This window comes from Anolis sagrei, chromosome 5 (assembly GCF_037176765.1).
Source record: "Anolis sagrei isolate rAnoSag1 chromosome 5, rAnoSag1.mat, whole genome shotgun sequence".
NCBI classification, from domain to species: Eukaryota; Metazoa; Chordata; class Lepidosauria; order Squamata; family Dactyloidae; genus Anolis; species Anolis sagrei.
In genome coordinates this window covers 132,307,752-132,327,415 of record NC_090025.1, presented here as the reverse complement: position 1 = coordinate 132,327,415, position 19,664 = coordinate 132,307,752, and the positions used below count along the sequence as shown (strand labels likewise).

General features: G+C 36.0%; 1 protein-coding gene across 2 annotated transcripts in view; it reads left to right on the top strand.

Annotated features, from left to right (window-relative positions):
• The window catches only part of MDFIC (MyoD family inhibitor domain containing), a 53,818-nt gene extending 40,627 nt beyond the window's left edge, over positions 1-13,191 (top strand). For both annotated transcript variants that reach the window (XM_060777678.2, XM_060777677.2), the window contains exon 5: positions 9,506-13,191. In XM_060777678.2, the coding sequence (XP_060633661.2) occupies positions 9,506-9,753 (248 nt within the window). In that variant the 3' untranslated portion in view covers positions 9,754-13,191. The remainder of the gene's footprint in view (positions 1-9,505) is intronic.
• Positions 13,192-19,664: the final 6,473 nt, after the last annotated feature.

The window sequence follows — 19,664 nt, the reverse complement described above, 5'->3', positions numbered from 1 at the left end:
ACCTATGGAAAATTCATGGCATTGCCATAAGTCAAGAGGTATTGCAGTTAGGAAATCACTTGCCTTGTCGGATGTTACAAAAGGAAAATATGCCCATACAAATAGAAAAATTATAAGCAAAGTTTATCCCAGACATAAATGTAACACCTGTTATAATAAAAATAAACAACAAAACCTGAGGAATTATCGGGGATGTTGCAAATGAAAAGATATCCTCATGAAATCAAGTAGAAAAGAGTGTTTCCCATTGAATAACCACAGTAACTTCTTACTTGTTTAGAAACTCTTCAGCTCTTGACATCTTACATCTGACCGAACCACTCCTAGTACTAGTGACATCTTTAATCCTTTCGGCTTCTGCCCAGCACTCTGCTTCATGCCAGCTTCTCTGTATTTTTTGCATCTCAGTTGCTCTCAACCTCTGCCAGTTTGTATCTCCCTCATCTCTCTGCCCTTTCATATGCTTTACTGCTTCCCACCATTCACTTGAGTAATTTAAGTGCCACTTTTCTATTTTTCTGGCTGTGTTCCCACAGTATCATCTAGGTTTTGGAGCACTGCCTCTCCAGCTGCCAGAGCATCAGAGCTAGGTCTGTGATTTAATTTTGAAGCATCACTTTTTCTGAGTGGACAGCGCATTTTTAAAAACCATACTGCTATTTTATTTGGCTACACTGCTATGTATTCCTGAGAGACTGCTTCACAGCTCATTCCTTTATCTGGCTTACCTTACCAAGTGTAGTCCTTTATTGCAAGCAAAATTAGCTGATTTTTGCATCCAAGAGGTACTACTGTCTTGAGTATAAGCAGATTAATCAGCCCTTGAATACTGCAGATTCACATTTATAATGCTAGATTTCCTTTTTCACCATGCAGCTTTGCTTGAACCACATACTGTATTCAGTTGCAATGAAGTCCACCAAACCGAAATATGTAAACCTAGGGCTGCCCAAATTATGTAAACGATAAAAGGTACACTGATAACACAGGTATCACCTATCTGAAATGCTAAAATTTCAGAGGTTTGTGTGTGTGTGTGTGTGTGTGAGGGGGTACTTATGTAGCCCTATATGTATATAAAGAGATTTCTTGGAGATGAGATTAAAGTCTAAATGTGAAATGCATGCATGCTTCATATTTACTTTTAGACATAGCCTAAAGGAAATTTTATATATCTTAATACTTTTGTGCATAAAGTTTGTGAATATTGAACCACCAGAAAGCAAAGTCGGCCACCCATGCAAACCGTTTTGAATTTTGGATTTCTAGATAAGGGATGCTCAACCTGTATTTAGGATCCTGCCTTCTCTTGGTTTTAGAACCCTCTGTGCATACCAAAATTTATAGATGTTCAAGTTCCATTATGTACAATGGCATCATAAAATGGTGTCCCTTATATGAGATGGCAAAATGTTTGGTTTTTAAAGGAATATTTCCAAGCAGTGGTTGGTTGAATAGGTTGATACATAATCTATGTATATGGAGAACTGGTTTTTCTCTTATTTGGATTCATCTGTAATGTTAGAGCTTAGCTGAAAAATAAGGCATGGGAGAAGCCTGCAAGAAAGGTGACCCACAAAAGGGAAAAACTGCAGCTTTCCTGCCATTCACCATCTTCTTTCTATGAATCCTGAATAGATCTTGATTTAAAGCTCCTCAGATATTAATTTTGTATCCTTTTAAGCGCATCTTTCCTTGTCTGTAATGTGCTACTTTTCAAGCATCTCTTAATGGGGCATTTTGGGGTTTTTGTATCAAAAATGTAATTTCATCTAAGGAGCAAGTGGAGCCTCAGTGGCACAATAGGTTAAACCCTTGTTCCGGCTAGACTGCTGACCTGAAGGTTGGGTTGCTGACCTAAAGGTTGCCAGTTCGAATATGTGAAATTGGGTGAGTTCCCATCTGTCAGCTCTAGCTTACGGGGACATGAGGGAAACCTCCCAGCAGGTGTCCCCTGGGCAATGCCTTTCTCTCACACTGGAAACAACTTGTAGTATGATTTTAAGTTGCTTCTGGCACAATAAAAAAAACCCTAAGGAGCACAATTATTATTGCTACTTAAGATTGGGGAGATTTTTTTTGTATCAAAATGTAGCACAATGATGATTATAGAATGTTTCCCATCTTTCCTCTGGCATAATTTTTTTTTCTAATACTCGAGCATGTGTTTAATATTTTTGAAAATCTGATATAAACATATCTATTATTTTTGTGTTTTCAGTACTCCATTTCCAAAGCTTCTAGTAACGTATGATCAGGTTCCGTTGGCCAAAGCCTGGCTTTCTTGCTGGAATTCTTACCTTGGCCTTCAACAAGCCTCTGTCTGGTGTCTATACAAGTCTTGTAACCCCTGCAGAGACCTCTGTTTCCATCTCTGCATGGGCCTTGAGTAAAGCCTTGTTGAGGACCTCAGCTGCTACTTTGATAATGGTTTTGCCCATTTGATTCTTGCTGTGAGAGAGCAGAATGCTTGGAGGGTTTCTTTGAATTTCCTGATCTCTGTGTGAATACAGCTCGCTAAAATCAGGCTGGGGTCAGCATTTTGTAACTCAGCATTTTGTAATTGCCCTTAAAGTCCTGTACGATAACTTAAAAATTGACCTCTGTCCTGGACATGCAGTTGTTTACCTCTTAACAGATCTGTGCAATCCCTGATTAAGTTCACTTTGCTGAAGAATTGGAAAGTAGCCAGTCTTTACAAAGCTATGTTGGAGGCAGCCATACTATTGTAGATATTTTTAAACTGGTGTCTGTTTGAGGTAGATTGATGTGCAGCATTATTCCAATTTTTGTTTAGCATCTAGAAGAACAAGCTTTGATAACAAATAAATAACGTGGCTTCATAAAAATAGTTCTGCTATTCCAGTATTTTTTAAAAGAATATTGAGTAATTCATAAAACATAAAAGCAGGGGTGATTTGATGATGTTAAATGGTTGAATTTTCAAAATCTTTCAACAGAGTCAGTTCCAAAAGGCTACTGGATCTATTTGAATCATGGATCAATTTACAGGTTAACTGATAAAAGAACATAATGTTGAAGGTAAAAGATGCAAATAAAAGCAATGCCATGTAAAATTCCAGCTTCTAGTTCTCTAAAATGATTGTAGAGCTGAAAAAAGACGTAGACAAAGGCACCCAAAATGGCAAAAGAGGTTTGAATACTCCTTTCTGAGAAATAGCTAGAAGTTTTGGGGCTTCAGATTAGGAAAGTAGAATATATAGTTCTCCGGGTATAGTTTTACTGCATGGTTATGGTTATCATATGTCACTGCTTTCATTTATTTTCATTTCAAGTAGGGATGCCATCACCTCTTGTGTTTTTAGTAATCTTTTCCACTTGATGTATTTATCATTTTCAGAACTTCCTTTTGAAACTTCTTAACAACCAGGTAACTTTTATGTGGATATAACCAACTTTCAAACTAAGCTAAAAGAGCTGAATCAACTACAGCTAGAACTTCCAGCTGTTCAATCAAATTAATTTAGAGATGCCAAAAGAAGGTGGTAACAAGTGTTTTATGGAATTCATGGTCAGTGGTTTAGATCAGTGCTTCTCAAAATAGTGCCCCCTGGATTGGTGTCTGGAAGCTCTCTAGGAATCACCATTAGCTGATGATCACTAGAGAGCTTCCAAGGAAGAAAGAAACAACTGCAACCAATGGACACAGTATATGGCATCAGTCCTGTCACGTTAGAAACAAGAATAATTACAAGTCCTTTGCATCAGAATGCCAGAAAATGCTGGTTTAGATGGTGTATAAGGCCCTTTGTGAAATTAATACAGGATTTGCTTATCGGTAGCTGTTACCATCCTTAGAGCTAAATGGAATACTTATGTTTAAATATTAGCTGTACTTGAACAAGTAGGGCTTTTCATTTACGTTTTTTTAAAAGAAGTTTCTGAATAGATATTCTTAACATGAGAGCAAGCACTTTATGTGTATTTTACCAACTTTCTGTAGTTCATTTTAGAGTTGAGTTTTTTTCAACAGTAGGATGTTTCTTCAACAAAAGGATGGAAGTCCTACCCTATGATCAAGCATTTCTTTGAATGCTTTGAGCTTTAAAGCATTTGGGAATATATATGTTTACAACCAAAAAAAGCTTATAAAGTCCAGGGAAACTGCATAGTTTCACGTGCCTCTGGGTCTAATTACAAAAGGGTGATTTCTTCCTACTGTTTAAAATCCAAATATTTTTTTTTACCCGTTTTAGTGAACTGTTGAACTGGCAGTCCTCTAGGGAAGAAACATTGTTTCATTTTCCTATAACAGTGAATTTGTCGATATATATCTTTGGAGAATTTGGAAGTGTTGAATCCCTATTTTTTTCAATATGTTATGTGACCATTTTAAGAACCGGAGTGGGATATTTACTCAATAAAATCTTTTTCAGAATTCAGATTCTGAAGTACATGGGACTTGGGGATAGAATTGGTCATTTGGGTAAGCCTAAGAATTTGTTTAGTGCAATGTCCGAAATGTATTTTTCGAATGATAGTCACCCATGTTGTTCCTAGATTATCCCTTTCAAACTTTTAATTTCAAATGTGTTTGTGCCATGTGATGTAGTGGGTTGCTTTTGAGCATTCTGTACTTTGGTCCCATCAGTAGCACGTTCACTGTCCAGAGAGAGTGCAGTATTGCAATATATAAATTATGCAGAAAAAATATAGGTTAGAAAAAAAATTCATGAAAGGTTACATAGAATATCAAAGTATAGCTCTCAGAGCTACCTAACCTGAGTGAACTGAATGTGTATAAAAAGGAGAGTTTCAAAAACAATCTACATTAGCATCCATTAATGGTCTGCACAATCAGAGTCATTATAGTGCCCTGTTTCTCTGTATAAATGGACCTGCATAGAAAAATTTAGCTATTGCTAATTAGCTAAGAATAAAGTATCTTTAGACCAGTGCTTCTCTCTGTCGACACAAATAGAATAAAGCATCACTTTTCAGAACTAACTGAAATGAACTTTTGAAAAACTAGTTCTGATCCTTGGATGGGTATTTTTGTCTCTGTTTTTTTCTAATTGAGTTTCATTTTGGAAGGCTAAGACACTGAGCTAGTCACTCTTATTTTGGCTACTGGCATTTCCTCACAATAATGACATTCAGCGCTTTCCTCCCAAGCATTCGGAATATTTCTTAACCACACGTATGTTACATCTTTTAAAAGCACTTTTGGATTAATTCATTTTGATGTAGTATTTATTTATTTATTGGCAGTTTTGTCTGTGAATTTGTCAAAAGCCAAGAGGTATACAAACTAAATATTTTTCCTGCAAAAGATTTGCATCCAATCCTTGTGATGGAAACATGTTTTAAACATTTGGATTCGTACAGTGTCAAGGCCGATATAACTATTTGATCCTCTCTGAACCCCCTCTGCGTTAGGAAAAAAAAATCAGAGGAAATTGTGTTAGATTTATTCAAGTACAATCTCCATGACAACAAGCTAATTAATACCCATCAATCTAGCTTTGGTCCTCTTCACTGAACTTGTACTCCCTAGCTTCACTTCACATGTCATATCTGCTGAGCTTTGGATGAAGGTCACTTATAGGTACATTTATTCTTCATATAAAGAACCCCATTTAATACACACAAGCACTCTTATCTTTTTTACCATTTCGCTTGCTGTGTTTTTCTTTCCCTTTTTGTTACCCATGATGCCACATTCAGCTTGAAGTGTTTGTGCATTTCTGTCCATCATTTGTAGATACTGGATAACAAATGTGAGTAAAATTATTTAAGGCAAAATGTCTATGTATAGATTGTGATCACATTTGTAATAATACATCAAATAAAATATTTTCTCATCCCCATCTTAAAAATTATGATTTTTAAAGATCTGTCCCAGCTTTTCAAAAACACCAAATGTTACATTTAAATGCATTATATATTTGCATACAAAATGATAAACGAACTAAAATGTGGTCCATAATCTAAAGTACGCACACAATAATGCCATAGGCACTTTTAACTGACGTGGCTCAATCTATGGGATCCTGCGACTTGCAGTTTAATGAGTTCTTTAGTACTGCATTTCATAGGACTAGAAAAATTCATAGGCTGGAGCTGATAGTTAAAGTCAGATTACTGTAAGTGTGTAGTACAAGAGACACTCTTAAAGTCTGCTTTCTGGAAGAAAAATCTGTATGCTGTTTTCTTGAAAAGAAAGACAAAACAGAGCTCTCCTGAAACTACACTGGATGTTGGGGGCGTTCTGTATCATGCTATTGAATGATGGTGAGGTCGGTGAGAGTTAAGGAATAGCTCGTATAGAAAAGTGCTCTGCAAAGATCCACTGCAAATATTCTGAGATGTATGGAACAGATTTTAGAACTTCTTGAAACTGTATGTTCTTGTCTTGTCACAGGGTGGTAGTGTTTGAATTTTGAAACATAACAGATGTTTACTTTCAGTTAGTGGGAATAGAGGAAGTATGAGTAATATGTGGTTCTCCTTTTGCTGATTTCTTTATGCGGGGAAAGAGAAGAAAGAGAATGGCCTGGACATGGGATGGAGGAATATTCATATTCTCTTACTCCTTTTCATTTGGTCCCAGGAATGACAGTAGAAAGACCATAAGTTACACCTCTTCTATCTTTTTTTTTTAGAGCAAGCATTCCCAACCTGGTCTCTACCCAGTATGTTCTGATAGCCTTTATCATCTCCAGCCAGCACAGACAACTTAGATATGCAGCCACTTTGTGAATTTTCCAGACCATGATAGAAATAGGTTTAGAACTAAGTACAATATGATCCCATGTCCATGGAAGATAACACTCCCCTGTGGATACATGATCCTGCATATAATAGCTATAGTTGGGCCAGAAGCATACCATAAAGTCAGACTGAAGGACCTAGAGAGACCCACCAATACCTTTGGTGAGTATTTTTAGAGTGTACGTAAATGAAATTGAAGGAAACGTAGTTTTATAAAAAATTTAAATTGCTATATAAGACTATAGGTCCCATCTGAAGAAGGTAAACAGACAAAATTACAGCTTGGAGAAGGAGTTGCCACAGCAGTTTACGGAGTTGCCTTCATGCAAATCCTTCCTATTCTTTCACACAGAATTCTTGCTGTAATTTGTAACCAAAAAGGTAAGCCAGTGCCTGCCAAGCGCTTCCCAGCGAGTCAGGGTCACTTGAACAAGATAAGAACTTTCCATTGAATTCCAGTTCTGTTTTCCATCTGTTCACTTGATTAGTAATAGAGAACCAATCAGAAGTGTATTAGGTAAGCATAGACCAATTGAATGGACAATGTATTAACACCAATCAAAATGCGCTTTTTGGATTTCTGTAAAACAATAAAAGATCACGACCCCATTTTCGGGGCATGGCAGTCTTTTCATGCCTAGAGCACAACTGCCATCATTTGCTTTGGCTGGCAAATAATGCTATTATTCAGAGATATTAAACTCGTGGGTGTATCCTTCTGAGCCAGAAGGGGACTTCTGGGAACATCCAGAGTGCATGTCCCTTCAAAATCATGGATATTGAATCCATGGATAAGGGGCTCATACTATATGTTTATTTGGGATTAAGTCCCATTGAACTTGATGCATTTGTCTTCTAAGTAGACATGTAGATCATTATGGTTTAATTAATTAAAATACCTCTCCTTCTGTTGTTCATATTTATATCCTGCTATGTACAAAATTGCAAATATTTATTATCTTTAAAATAGGCTTGTTTTTTTAAAGAGTATAATTTGGGTACCCCAAAACCAGAGAAATATTGTCCACTGTACAGTCTTTGCTGCAGTCTTTGCTGTATTACATTTTATTTGTAATAAATAATATGTAGTCTCTCTGTATAAAGAAATAAGAAACTGGTTCCATGAGCTAAGAGGGCTTTGGGTTCTTTTTAACAAATAGCAACTCTCCTTTATCACATTAACAACTGTTCTTGAATGGATGAGAATTTTGTAATATAGGTTGTGATATGGTAGTATAGTCAGCTGTTCAATCTGGGAAAAAATTAAAATGTTCATTGGGCTGAGATAAAATCAATTTATGACCATGAAGGGCATACTTCTTGATTTTCTGCTGTTGATGCCTTTGTGAACTGAAGCACAATGCCAACATGAACCTTCAAGTGGTTGAGACTATAATAGAGAGGTCAATCTTCACAAATACCTTTTTGACTTCTGGGCAGGAGTTTTTGCATGTTTTTAAACGGGTTTTCCTATATTTGTCTGATTGATTGAATGAGCAATTGATAGTGAACATGTCATTTGCAAAAGAAAAAAACCCAAACCGTTTTTTGCAATATATTTAAAAATAAAACTACCATATTTCCCCCCCCCCCTTTTTTTTTTTTTGCATCGTGAACTAAGGGTGTGACTATTATGCTAGGAATATGCATTTTATTGTTTTTGTCACCTTGAAAACGGGGGTGCAACTGTGATGCGATGAGATACGATAAATTAATAAATCTTGTAGCATTTTTGGGATGTCTCAATATATCAGAACACCTGTTCTTATTTTAAATAAAAAATATTACAATTAAACTTTACATCTCTAGACTCTAAATATATGAAGATCAGTTCTGAAGTAGGAGCAAGTGTCTCAATTTTTTTTTAAAAAGACTGATTGGAAGGTTGAGAAAAGGAGTTCATTTGTGGAATGTGAGCCTGTTCTCTCATACTCCAAATAGAGTAACAGGAATGATTATATTGGTGTGAATTTTGAACTGTTGCTGAGAAGATCTGGGTTCATATCAGCACTCAACCATGAAACCCATAGAGGATCTTGGTCTAGTATTATATCTTAGCTTAAACAACATCACTAAGGTAGAAGGAAAATAAAACAACAGATCGATGTATGCCGGCTTGAACTCTTTGGAGGAAACAATACAAATATAACAAGTAAATGCTACTATAACCATTGGCATTTGCTAAAGTTGGTTCCAGGACCTTCTATGAATACCAAAAACTGTCGTTGCTCACATTTTGTCGTACACAATGACAAAGTAAAATAGCACCCCTTATATAAAATGGTAATAATAAAGCTTTGCTTTTGGGGATTTTTTGGAATATTTTCAAACCAAAGATAGTTGAATTTGTGGAGGCAAATTGGTGAGTACGGAGAGCTAACTAATATAAACGTAATGCCAAGCATATAGTAGCAAGCCCAACTTCACACTTTTTTTCTATGAGCTAGAATATGTTTGCTTGAGATTTGTGTCTTCTTTGCTGGCTGATGGACCTCAATACTTACATTAGGTGTGTCAGTAGTTTCATGCTATGTTGGCATGTCCTAAAATGGTTAAAACTTGTGAATATGTTCTGCCTCTCAATGCCCAGCCTTTGAATTTTTTTCAGGCTATAAGCAGAAGATTAAGAATGTGAACTATGTGATGTGGGCAGGGAAGTGGGATTTTGCAGATAAATGACAGAAATGTGCCTTTATTTCCTTTTGGAAAGGGCATAATAGAATGTAACTTTCACTTATTATTTGCTTCTCTTCCCCTACTTTCTCTCAAGATTGCTGTGTGCACTGCATCTTGGCCTGCTTGTTCTGCGAATTCGTCACCCTTTGTAGCCTTGTCCTGGAACAAGTGTCTTGTGGTGTCTGTCCGGCCGAAGCTTGCTGCTGCTGCTGCGGAGAAGAAATGGGAGATGACTGCAACTGCCCTTGTGACATGGACTGTGGCATAATGGATGCTTGTTGTGAATCATCGGACTGTTTAGAAATTTGCATGGAGTGCTGTGGGATTTGTTTCCCTTCATGATAAGTTCTTATTTATCCTTTATATTATTTTTATCTTGTAAAACAGTTGAGAGATCTCTGAAATTTTGTATGTGTATGTGTTTAAAGACATTCTTTCAAAATACACTGTTAAATGCCTTCACAGCAACCTGGTTATGTGCACTGTTGACATCATTCTAAAGAATTGTTGAAGAAATGTAAGCCGGTAAGAACAAATGTGTCCTGGTATTCATTTTCTGTACTTGGTGGTTGCCTTACCTACATTAATGGAAGCAATCATTTGATCATTGTTGTGTCATGATAAAGACATAGGACTGAGCCCTTTAGAAGTACCTGATTTTCCCCCCATTATGAATTGATCACCTCTTTCTTACTAAATGCCTACAAGTGTTCAAAAGCAGTAGGGGTAGAGTAAACAATTTCTACTAATAATTTACCAATGACAAACACTTGTATAGGTTGAGTATCCCTTATCTGGAATATGGAGCCCCCAATGGCACAGTGGGTTAAACCCTTGTGCCGGCAGGACTGAAAACCGACAGGTCGGATGGCCAATTCTCTCACACCAGAAGCAGCTTGCAGTTTCTCAAGTCGCTCTTGATACGGAAAAAAAAAAATCTGTCATATTTAAATCCTCCAAAATCCTCCACACTTGAAATAGTGACACCTTTGCTTTCTGATGGTTCAATGTACACAAACTTTATTTCATACATAAAATTGTTAATATATTGTATATAATATTACCTTCAGGATATGTTTGTAAGGTCTATATGGAACAAAAATAATTTCCTGTTTAGACTTGGATCAAATCTTTAAAATATCTCATTATGTATTCCAAAATCTGAATGTGAAATACTTTTGTTCCCAAGTTTTTTGGATAAGAGATTCTCAACCTGTATTAGCTTCTGCTTTAGAACAAACAATTTTTCAATGTAACTGCTGTATGTCCTTCATGTGTTAACTGTAATGTGAAAAAATACTTGCATTTTGCATAAATTAAGTCTTTGTAAGGTACATCAGTAATATTCTAATTGACCGTTTACAGAGCTTGAACAAATTTCTTTACGGGATATAAAGATACTTTAACAAAATTCTCCTTTTTACAATACATTCCTGTATTGGTCTTTCTCAAAGTAAACCTCATACGAGTTAGAATAGAATTGTAGTCTTAAAGGCCTATTCACCCCTACCATATTGTTTTTATACTTTGTGCAATGATTTAAGAGACATGAATGATGTTGATGAGGACAATACATACCGCCTTGGCTTCCAAACCCTGTTCTCCATAAGCAACTATGCCTGGTGTTTTCATCACACTAACAACAATTGGATAAAACTGGCTGTCTGAAAAGAAATGAAACTAGATTGATATACGAGTGATTTACCATAATTTTTTCTGAAGTTTTGAAATGGGTAGAGACTTCATGCAGTCTTTGGAGTCTTCTCAAGCTTTAAAATCTTAGCTATTTGGTGTGAGAGCTGGTACTGTATTTGTGTCCATTGGCTATGCAATTGCTTTGTTCTTTCCTGGAAATTGCAGGGACCAATAGCTGATGGCTTTCAGACCAGCACCAGTCCAGAGACCACAAATTGAATTGGCACTACTCTAAAGGGGATAGAATATCATGCTCTGGCTTAAAGTGATAGTTCTTTACTGGTTCTTATGAGTATATTTTATATTCAGTTGTAATAAATTCTTCTGGTGATATAATGAAAATTCAGACTGAGCATAGTGCCAATTTATCTCAACATTTTAAAGAGCTTTTCTTGTGATTATTTAGCCTTACTGGTAATCCAGATTGTTAATTGTTAGTACCAATTTCCCAGTGATGTGCTGTCTTGGGTTATTTTTGGCCCAAGTTTCTAGACTGTGTGTTTTTTTCAGTTCCAAACAGAGCATCGGCCATGTATTTTCATTGTAAAGATGTAGAAGAATGGAAGATGAAGCCTGAACTTACAAACACTGATTTACCAATGCTTACTACTGAGTTGTTACTGAAAAAAAAAGGAAAACATAAGCAGATCCTTCCATATTTTCTGGAACTACTTGTTTGCTTCTATCAGATACTGATGCACAGGAAATGTCTTTCTTTGTTCTGGGAAGTGTTATTCCCATTTATTGCTACTACAAGAATAAGATTATATCATAACTTTCATCTGTTGTACTTCACAGGGAAAAGAAATATCATTACAGATTTGGGTTGGATCCAGATCTACGTTTGAAGAATAGAGCTGGGGGTGGGGGGTGTGCAAGCAGATAGGGAGAGGTGGGGAAATTGGTTTCCATATTCAAAACATCTAAAGAAGGTAGGTTATTTGCATCCAACCCAATGATTTTACACTGGTGTTATTTCATTAATATTTTAGTAACAGAAAATTTTATAGCAGATGTAAATGGAAGAGAACAGAAAATTCAAACCAGCAAGAGATGAGTGGTCTGAAGTATACCTGAAACTGCAGACGCATGTTAAGTTAAATGGCAGTGCCTGGAGGGATGTTGTCTTTCCCCCCTCTTTTTCTTTCAGCATAGCACCTTTGAAGATGTGATAGTACCATAGTAATCAAGAGGGAGTCATAGCACATTGGGAAGTCTTTTCTGTTGCAGAATTGGGAAGTGTGCGTGTATTTTGGAAAAGGGAAAGCTACCCTTCCTCAAGCAAACATGCTTTCACTTATTTATAATGCATAGTAGACTAAACTAGGTTGCCTTATCCTTTGATAATACCAGGCTAAACAAAGAGTAGATTTGAGAAACTGTAGAACAACTTTACTGATTTTGGTGTGTGCGCTGCAACCATTATATGTCTTTGACTTTTACAGAAGAGTATTATGAATTAAGCTTTTATTAACCAGGATTATTGAATCTTGAAAAATGATTTTGCTGTACTGTTGTGGTTTGTAATAGAATATCTGTACAGATTATGTTTTCGTCATCTTTAAATAGTATTTTTATAATGTTGTGTTGCATTCAGTCAAGAAGAATCTAGAAGAAATAATTGGGTCCTCTTCCTAGAAAGTAATGTTAATATCAAAACAAATGTGGTAAGGTTGTTTTCTGTTTTTTTTCATTGATGCAAAAACATTCCAGTATTACATTGCCTTATGCACTTTTCAGATGGGCAGGATTTATTAGATTATCTGTTTTTTCCCAAAATAAATTTTTGACTGTCTAGTTTGCTTGACATGCTAAATAGCTCCTATTGCTATGTATCGTGGAAATATTAATAGTTTGTGATATTTTTCCCTTCAGGAAAGCACACTAGTGTATAGTTCAAGAACTTGTCTTTATGTCATTTTTTTAAAATTCTCCATCATGATGTTTTTCTCACTTCAAACCATCTCTAAGGAAGCCGTGTATAAATAAAAAGGGTGGGGTGTTTTTTTTTTTGCTATCTGACTTTTCTATTAACTGGATCATTGATATAAAACACTATATGAAAATAAAGAAATTTATTTTGAATCATTGCTTGCTGCTTTTATTTAGTTTTTTGTTTTAATACCATGAATATGTCAGTGCTTGTATAAAGAAATAGACTTTTTTTTAGTTTGGTTTCCTGTTACACCCATTACTTGTTATCTTGTTTGTACACCAAAAAGGTCTTGGATATTAAGAGTGGAAGAATTTATCCTTAACTTACATACTGAACTTTTAGATTCTTAAAGGAATAATTTTGGTCATAGTAATTTCATTCTAATTATTGGTAATATGAGTGCTAAATGACCAATTTAATGTCTTTTGCAATTATTTTTAGGTGGAATGACACCCAAAATTGCTTGATTATGTTTGATATATTTACTGAATTGTTCCTTTTTAGGTTATTAAAACTTATTACTCTGTCCTTCAACATATAGAATGTCTCCGTCAACCTAGTGCCTTCCAGATATACTGAAGTACAAAATTTGCTGGAGATGATTGTAAATAGAGAATTGCAAGTATCTTTGCTGGCTTCCAGATGCAAGTTAAACAACGCACTGGATGTTTTTTTAACACAAAAGATTGACTGTGCACTGAGACTTTCTGGTTTATTATCAATGCTACTTCTCGCTCTTGCACTAAGGTATGTTTGAATTACATAGAAGTATTAGGAAATCACTATTACATCTAAGAGGTAGAACAATGATGTCTACTCAAAGCCCTCACAGTATAATGCAAAATTAGTTTAAAATAATTGTTTGTAGGGTCATGTAATGCTTTGTGCCTTGTACAGTTGGCTTTCTTGGTGCTGCTCTGTTTAGAGCACCATCCTTGATTGAGCATTTGAAAGTGCATAACAAAAAGCTTCATGATGTAATTACTAGCAAATCATTCATTACTTATTAAAACTATATTTAAAAATAATTCTGAGGTCAACCATGCACATTCCATTTGCTGTCCCAAGCTGCATATATCTACATTATAAGCAACCCTGTCACTTGCATATTTGCTTACTATCTTGTCCATTACCTACTGGCTTGTCTTTTGATGCTTTTGTGAGCCACTAACATTGCCAATTGAGCCACTAACATTGCCATTGCTCACAACTGGTAATGTTTTTGTTTGCCATTCTATACCCCAGTTCTGAGAAATTAACCCCCCCCCCCCCCCCACACACACACACACACCTCTTTTAGCAGTTGTGGCTTGTGTGAACTCTGAATGTATGAAGTGTTAAATTGTCAAATGCTCCATTTATGTTTTTATGGATTTAATCTGAATTGTCTTTAATACTAATGATGTTTAATACTGTTTTAATATTTATATATTTTTAATATTTGTATATTTTAAATGTATTGTAATGCTTTTAATGTTAGCATCTTTAAATCTCCTTATTTAGAGAAAAAGGAATGATAATTTATATTATGTAGTGGGAGTAATCAGGAGTCACACATTTTTGTTGATAAATTTTGTATTCTATAAGAAAAATATTGTTAATCATTAATTAGAACACATCTATCATGGCATATGTAGTTTATCCTCATCACATTTTAGAATATTTATGTATTTATTGTGCCAGAAGTGAATTGAGGATACAGTTATAATGTTTTAAAAACCACAAACATAGTTAAAAACCACAAACAGGGATTTTATTAAAAGAACACTTGGTATTATACTAAATTTCCTTTGACCAGAAACTGGCCACTTTGAGTGTCTCTGGTGTCGCTGTAAGAAGGCCCTTCATTGTGCATGTGGCAGGGCATGCAGGGCACATGCACAACTTACTGCATTGTAGTAAGTGGTCTGTGATTTGGTCTTCTCCACACAGGCATGTCATGGGCTCCACTTTATAGCCTTATTAAGATTTTAGAAAAATTATAGTGTGCAATGTCACTCAAGGAGCATGGCTGCAGACAGCTAGGGCCTATTGTATATATCATAGGATCTATGGTATAAAGAGGTAAAGTAAACGGATCCCTTTTTCCTACTAATTGTGGTCATAGAAATGACACCGGTAAGATTGGAGTGGGAATGTACTTCATCTTGGTTCTGTGGGAAGTAGCTGAGTGCTCATGAAAGTGCATCGTCTTGAGGCAGTGCTACTGTCTAGATATAGATTGCATCAAGCTGAGTTGTTGTTGGCTTATACTGATATTGTCATTTGCCTCCTTCCAGAAGAGAAATGGATTACTACCAGTCAGCTCAGACTTGACCCTGTAGTAGCAATGGGATCTCCTAAACAGTTCAACCCCTGCCCGATCAGTTCTGGTCCTACAGAATGAGACAGTTGCCTTAGGCTGTAGTCTTCATGAGCCCCTCTGTCCATTCCACAATTAGAGAACACAGTTGTGTTGCCAAAAAGCTTGTTTTGAACTCCTTAAACTAGTCTGCTGCCTTTGGGTGCACTGGGACTATTATCGTATTGTCGATACTGAAGTAACATTTAACTTTCAGTCCAATTTGATTCTGTATGTGGAGTGATGAGAGAACATCCTATCCCTTTGCCTCAGCAGCAGCATGTCCTGTCACAACTGAATATTCATGACAGTTTCCTGTGCTTTTCATCAGGAGGGATTAGAACTATCTCCCTATATACAGCTCCTAGCCAATGTGTATTTGCTGTGTTCCTTCAGTAAAGTTGAGGTCATTTGCTAGTGCCATCCTATTTTTTAGCCAGTCATGCATTGTGTGGCACTAGTAGAAACGTAATCTGTTACTATACTATAGGATAGATGCAGACAGTGATTTAGAGCATAATGAAAACTCAGCTGGAGGGTTAAATGGCTAGTGGGTTTGTGGAGTGCATAAAAACTTATCCTAAAACATCACCTTGTACCTAGGTGTTGATCACTCATTTGTACATTGGGCATGAAAATCATGGTTTATAACTATGTTTGGCTGAATTGAGTTACAGAGCTAATACGATTTGGAATCACAAAGTAGGGTTCTTGCTCCTGGGCATTCTGGAACTATGATCAATGGAAAGTGGTTACAGAGAGCAATAAAGATCTTCAGGTGCCAGCCACACATCAGTATTTAGGTTCAGGGCTTAAACATGCACTCATCTCCCCGCGCTATGTTTAGCTCTATGTTCAAGTCGGTGTGTAGGACTAAAGGTGATGGAGAGTACAGTAAACAAAAAGGGGGGGGGGGGGGATAAAAAAGTCTTTTAGATAGAAGTCTGTCCCAATCGATGCCAAACTGTAGTGAGGAAATGCAAAGTCAGGGCTGTTCACTGCCTGTTTCCTTTTCTTTGAAGGTCTTCCAGAAACATTAACATTGACTTTAGCACAACAGGTTAATCACCAGCTGCATCTGCAGTAAATCTTGCCAGCCGAAAGGTTGATAATTCAAAGCCAGGTCAAGGCGAGCTCCTGACCTTCAGCCCAGCTCCATGCCCACCTAGCGGATCAAATACAACAATGTGAGTAGAGGAATAGGAACCACATTAAGCAGGGAGATATTTTAGGCACAGCGTTTGGAGGAAAAGTTTACAAACAAAAGTTCTTTGGCAAGGAGATGGAGTGACAGCACCCACTGTGGCCAGAACTGAGCAGAGCCTCCAAAAATGCTGAATGATGACAAAAGCCTATATATACATCTGCCTCTTGTCTGTCTTGTCACTGTATAATCAACATTGAATGTGTGCCGCATATGTGTTCTGTGATCTGCCCTGAGTCCCCTTCGGAGTATGAAGGGAGAAATATAAGTACTGTAAATAAAGGCCAAAGCCCTTCACTGCTTTCACTGTTGATCAGAGAAATAAACAGGTCTTGTGCATTTTTAAAGAGTTTGAGAAAATTCCTTTTCAAACATACAGTTAGCCATCCTGGTTAGAATATTTTAGGAATTCAGTGAAGTTTTTCCCCAAACCTTTGACTCCTAACTTGTGCAGATATATAAAGTTAGATAAAAGTCACGTGTACCTTTTGTCTCTGGAAGTACACATTGTGACCAGGTATGACTAGTCAAGTATTGTGATTCCAGGTTCCTGTCTGGTTGTAGGCAGAAAATATGGGAAGAACTTTTACATAATGGTAAACAACAACCAATGTTAAGAGTTAATTTGAAGTGTATGTGTGCCTTAAAGTCACCTGTTGACTTATGATGCCCCATAAATTTCAAAGGAAACCTCAGAATCTAGAATCAAGATTTCATTGGTCTACCAATCTAGTGTTTTTAGGGTATGAATTAGTTTGGTGGAAATTAACATGATGGAAATATCCATGTTCGAACCCCTTCTTCTATACATTGAGGAAGCATCTCCGGTATTTTCCTTTAATAGAACACTTAACAGTGGCAAATGTTGTAATAATATTCACAATATTTAAAACACCACTTCATTTTTTTGTGACATGGTTGACACGTGAACATATAATTTGTATGTCCTTTCCAGACATAAACTTTCACTAATCTCCAATTGATGAGAGAGCTAGGAAATGCCTCTTTGAGGCAAGCCATATACAACCTCATACGTTGACAATCTTGTTCCTAGAAGAAGATGAGTACATTTTTCTTAATGCTGGGAAATCATGTCGTCAGTTACATTCATCGAAGTGTATTAGGAAGAAACTAGTGAAGTGGTGCTCCAATCCTTAAAGTGTTCAGCTGGCACACAGCCCATTAATTTTCTTCAGCTTTACATTGGCACTGCATTTTGAGGATTGCACTTTTTAATGTAAAGTGAATTATGATTAAACAATATGGTTTTGCCAGTATACCTATAAAATATAACTCTCAATATGTCTGTTCTGTGATGTGAAGGCAAGTCTCCTTGATTACATAATAGGCTTCAAGTGATGGCTCATAATCTACAATAACCTTCAAGGTCATGAATGCTGTCTGTAACATAAGGAATCAAAGAGTTAGTAATGGAGATCTCTGGTTTGGTTCAGGGTAGCAGTCTTCACCAGGCTTTGAATATGAGTAAAAGAAGGCAAACTATGGTTGAATGGTTTATATTCAGTTTTGTTACACAAGAAAGATTAATTAACTGTATTTACACAATTACACTTTGGTAAACTATTACTCTGTTTTAACTGTAACACACATTCTTGCTAAAAATATATTAAGGAGCAATCCAGAAGCAATTTAGCGGCTGAAAGGCATTATTTTGTAAGTAATTATTCACAAATTAATGAAGAAAATTAAATTCCAATCACTGGGAAAAGAATGAAGCAATGGTGAGAATCAGAAGTACAGATTATTTAAAGCAAAGCTGTGAAATGCATAATAGAATTAAAACATTCTTTTATTCAAATTCAGTGCTTAAAAAAGAACAAGTCCATCATCTTGAAATTTGACTTGTAGCTTGACATTAAAAATAATATGAGTAGAATTTTCAGTGGGGTAAGCACAAAACTAGTTCAAGTAGTGTCACTCTCAATTAATGTACTCAGGTGGTGTGCCCATTAAAATTCCCACTTGTGGGTTCTGTTCTCTATGCAAATGGGGTCATTACCCGGAGAATTTAATTGGGTGTGACACTGGGAGTAGGAATTTTCCTTTTAAAATAAATCTACTTGCACACATTTTCACTAGGAATTTGATTGTTACACATCTTTCTATTTTTTGACTGTATAAATATTTACCAAAAATCGAGATTGTCTTCACTTATTTATTTATTTTAACAGGTGATTCATAATGCATCAAAATGACTTTATATTACTCTTGTGTCTTGCAAATGCGAGACTTGAGATAGGCTTTTGATTCTGTCGGGGTATGTGCTTTGTTTAACATAGTATTGTGATTTCTTTTTGTCTCCTTCCAGGCCATCCCATGGTGTTTTAGTATGAAAAAGTGCCATAACACCGTTTTGAAAGTGATGGAACCAAAAGAAAATGAAATATAACATTCTCATGTTTTTCTCATTTTCTTAATATTTAGTCTAGCTGTCAAAAGATTGTAAAGCCAAAATTTTGGGCATGTATTATTTTGTAAGTTTCCTTCAGTGCTTTTAAACTAAATGTAGAGTTTATTTTTAAAAAAATAAAACACACCTATGTAAATAAATATAGCACTTGCTTCTTTCTATGAATGCCCAAAGAAAAGGACTTTCATAATCATATAAGGTGGAGAGCAGGAGTGTAAACAATATTCTCCAGATATTGTTGGACTGCAACTTTTTTTCCCAGAGATTTGATTTTTTAAGTACTCAAAAATGAAATGGGGACTATTCTATACTTTGAGGTAGTATGATTTACTGTAGCTTCTTAGAAATTTACCAGTTTTCTGTTGACTATATCAACTATGTCCTAATCGTAAAGTTTTCTACCTTTGAATTCGGCAATATTTATTGATGATTATTAATTTTATTTATTGTGTGTGAATGTTCATTTACTGCTGCTTTTAACTTCTTAATAGGTTCTAGAGATATGTGTCCTCCTTTCCCCCAGAGATCGGTTTTCTCCTTATCTGAAAGAGGAAGATAGGATCATAAAATCATAGAATTATTGAGTTGGAAGAGATCTCATGAGGCATCCAGTCCAAGAAGCAGGAAACCACATTCAAAGTACCCC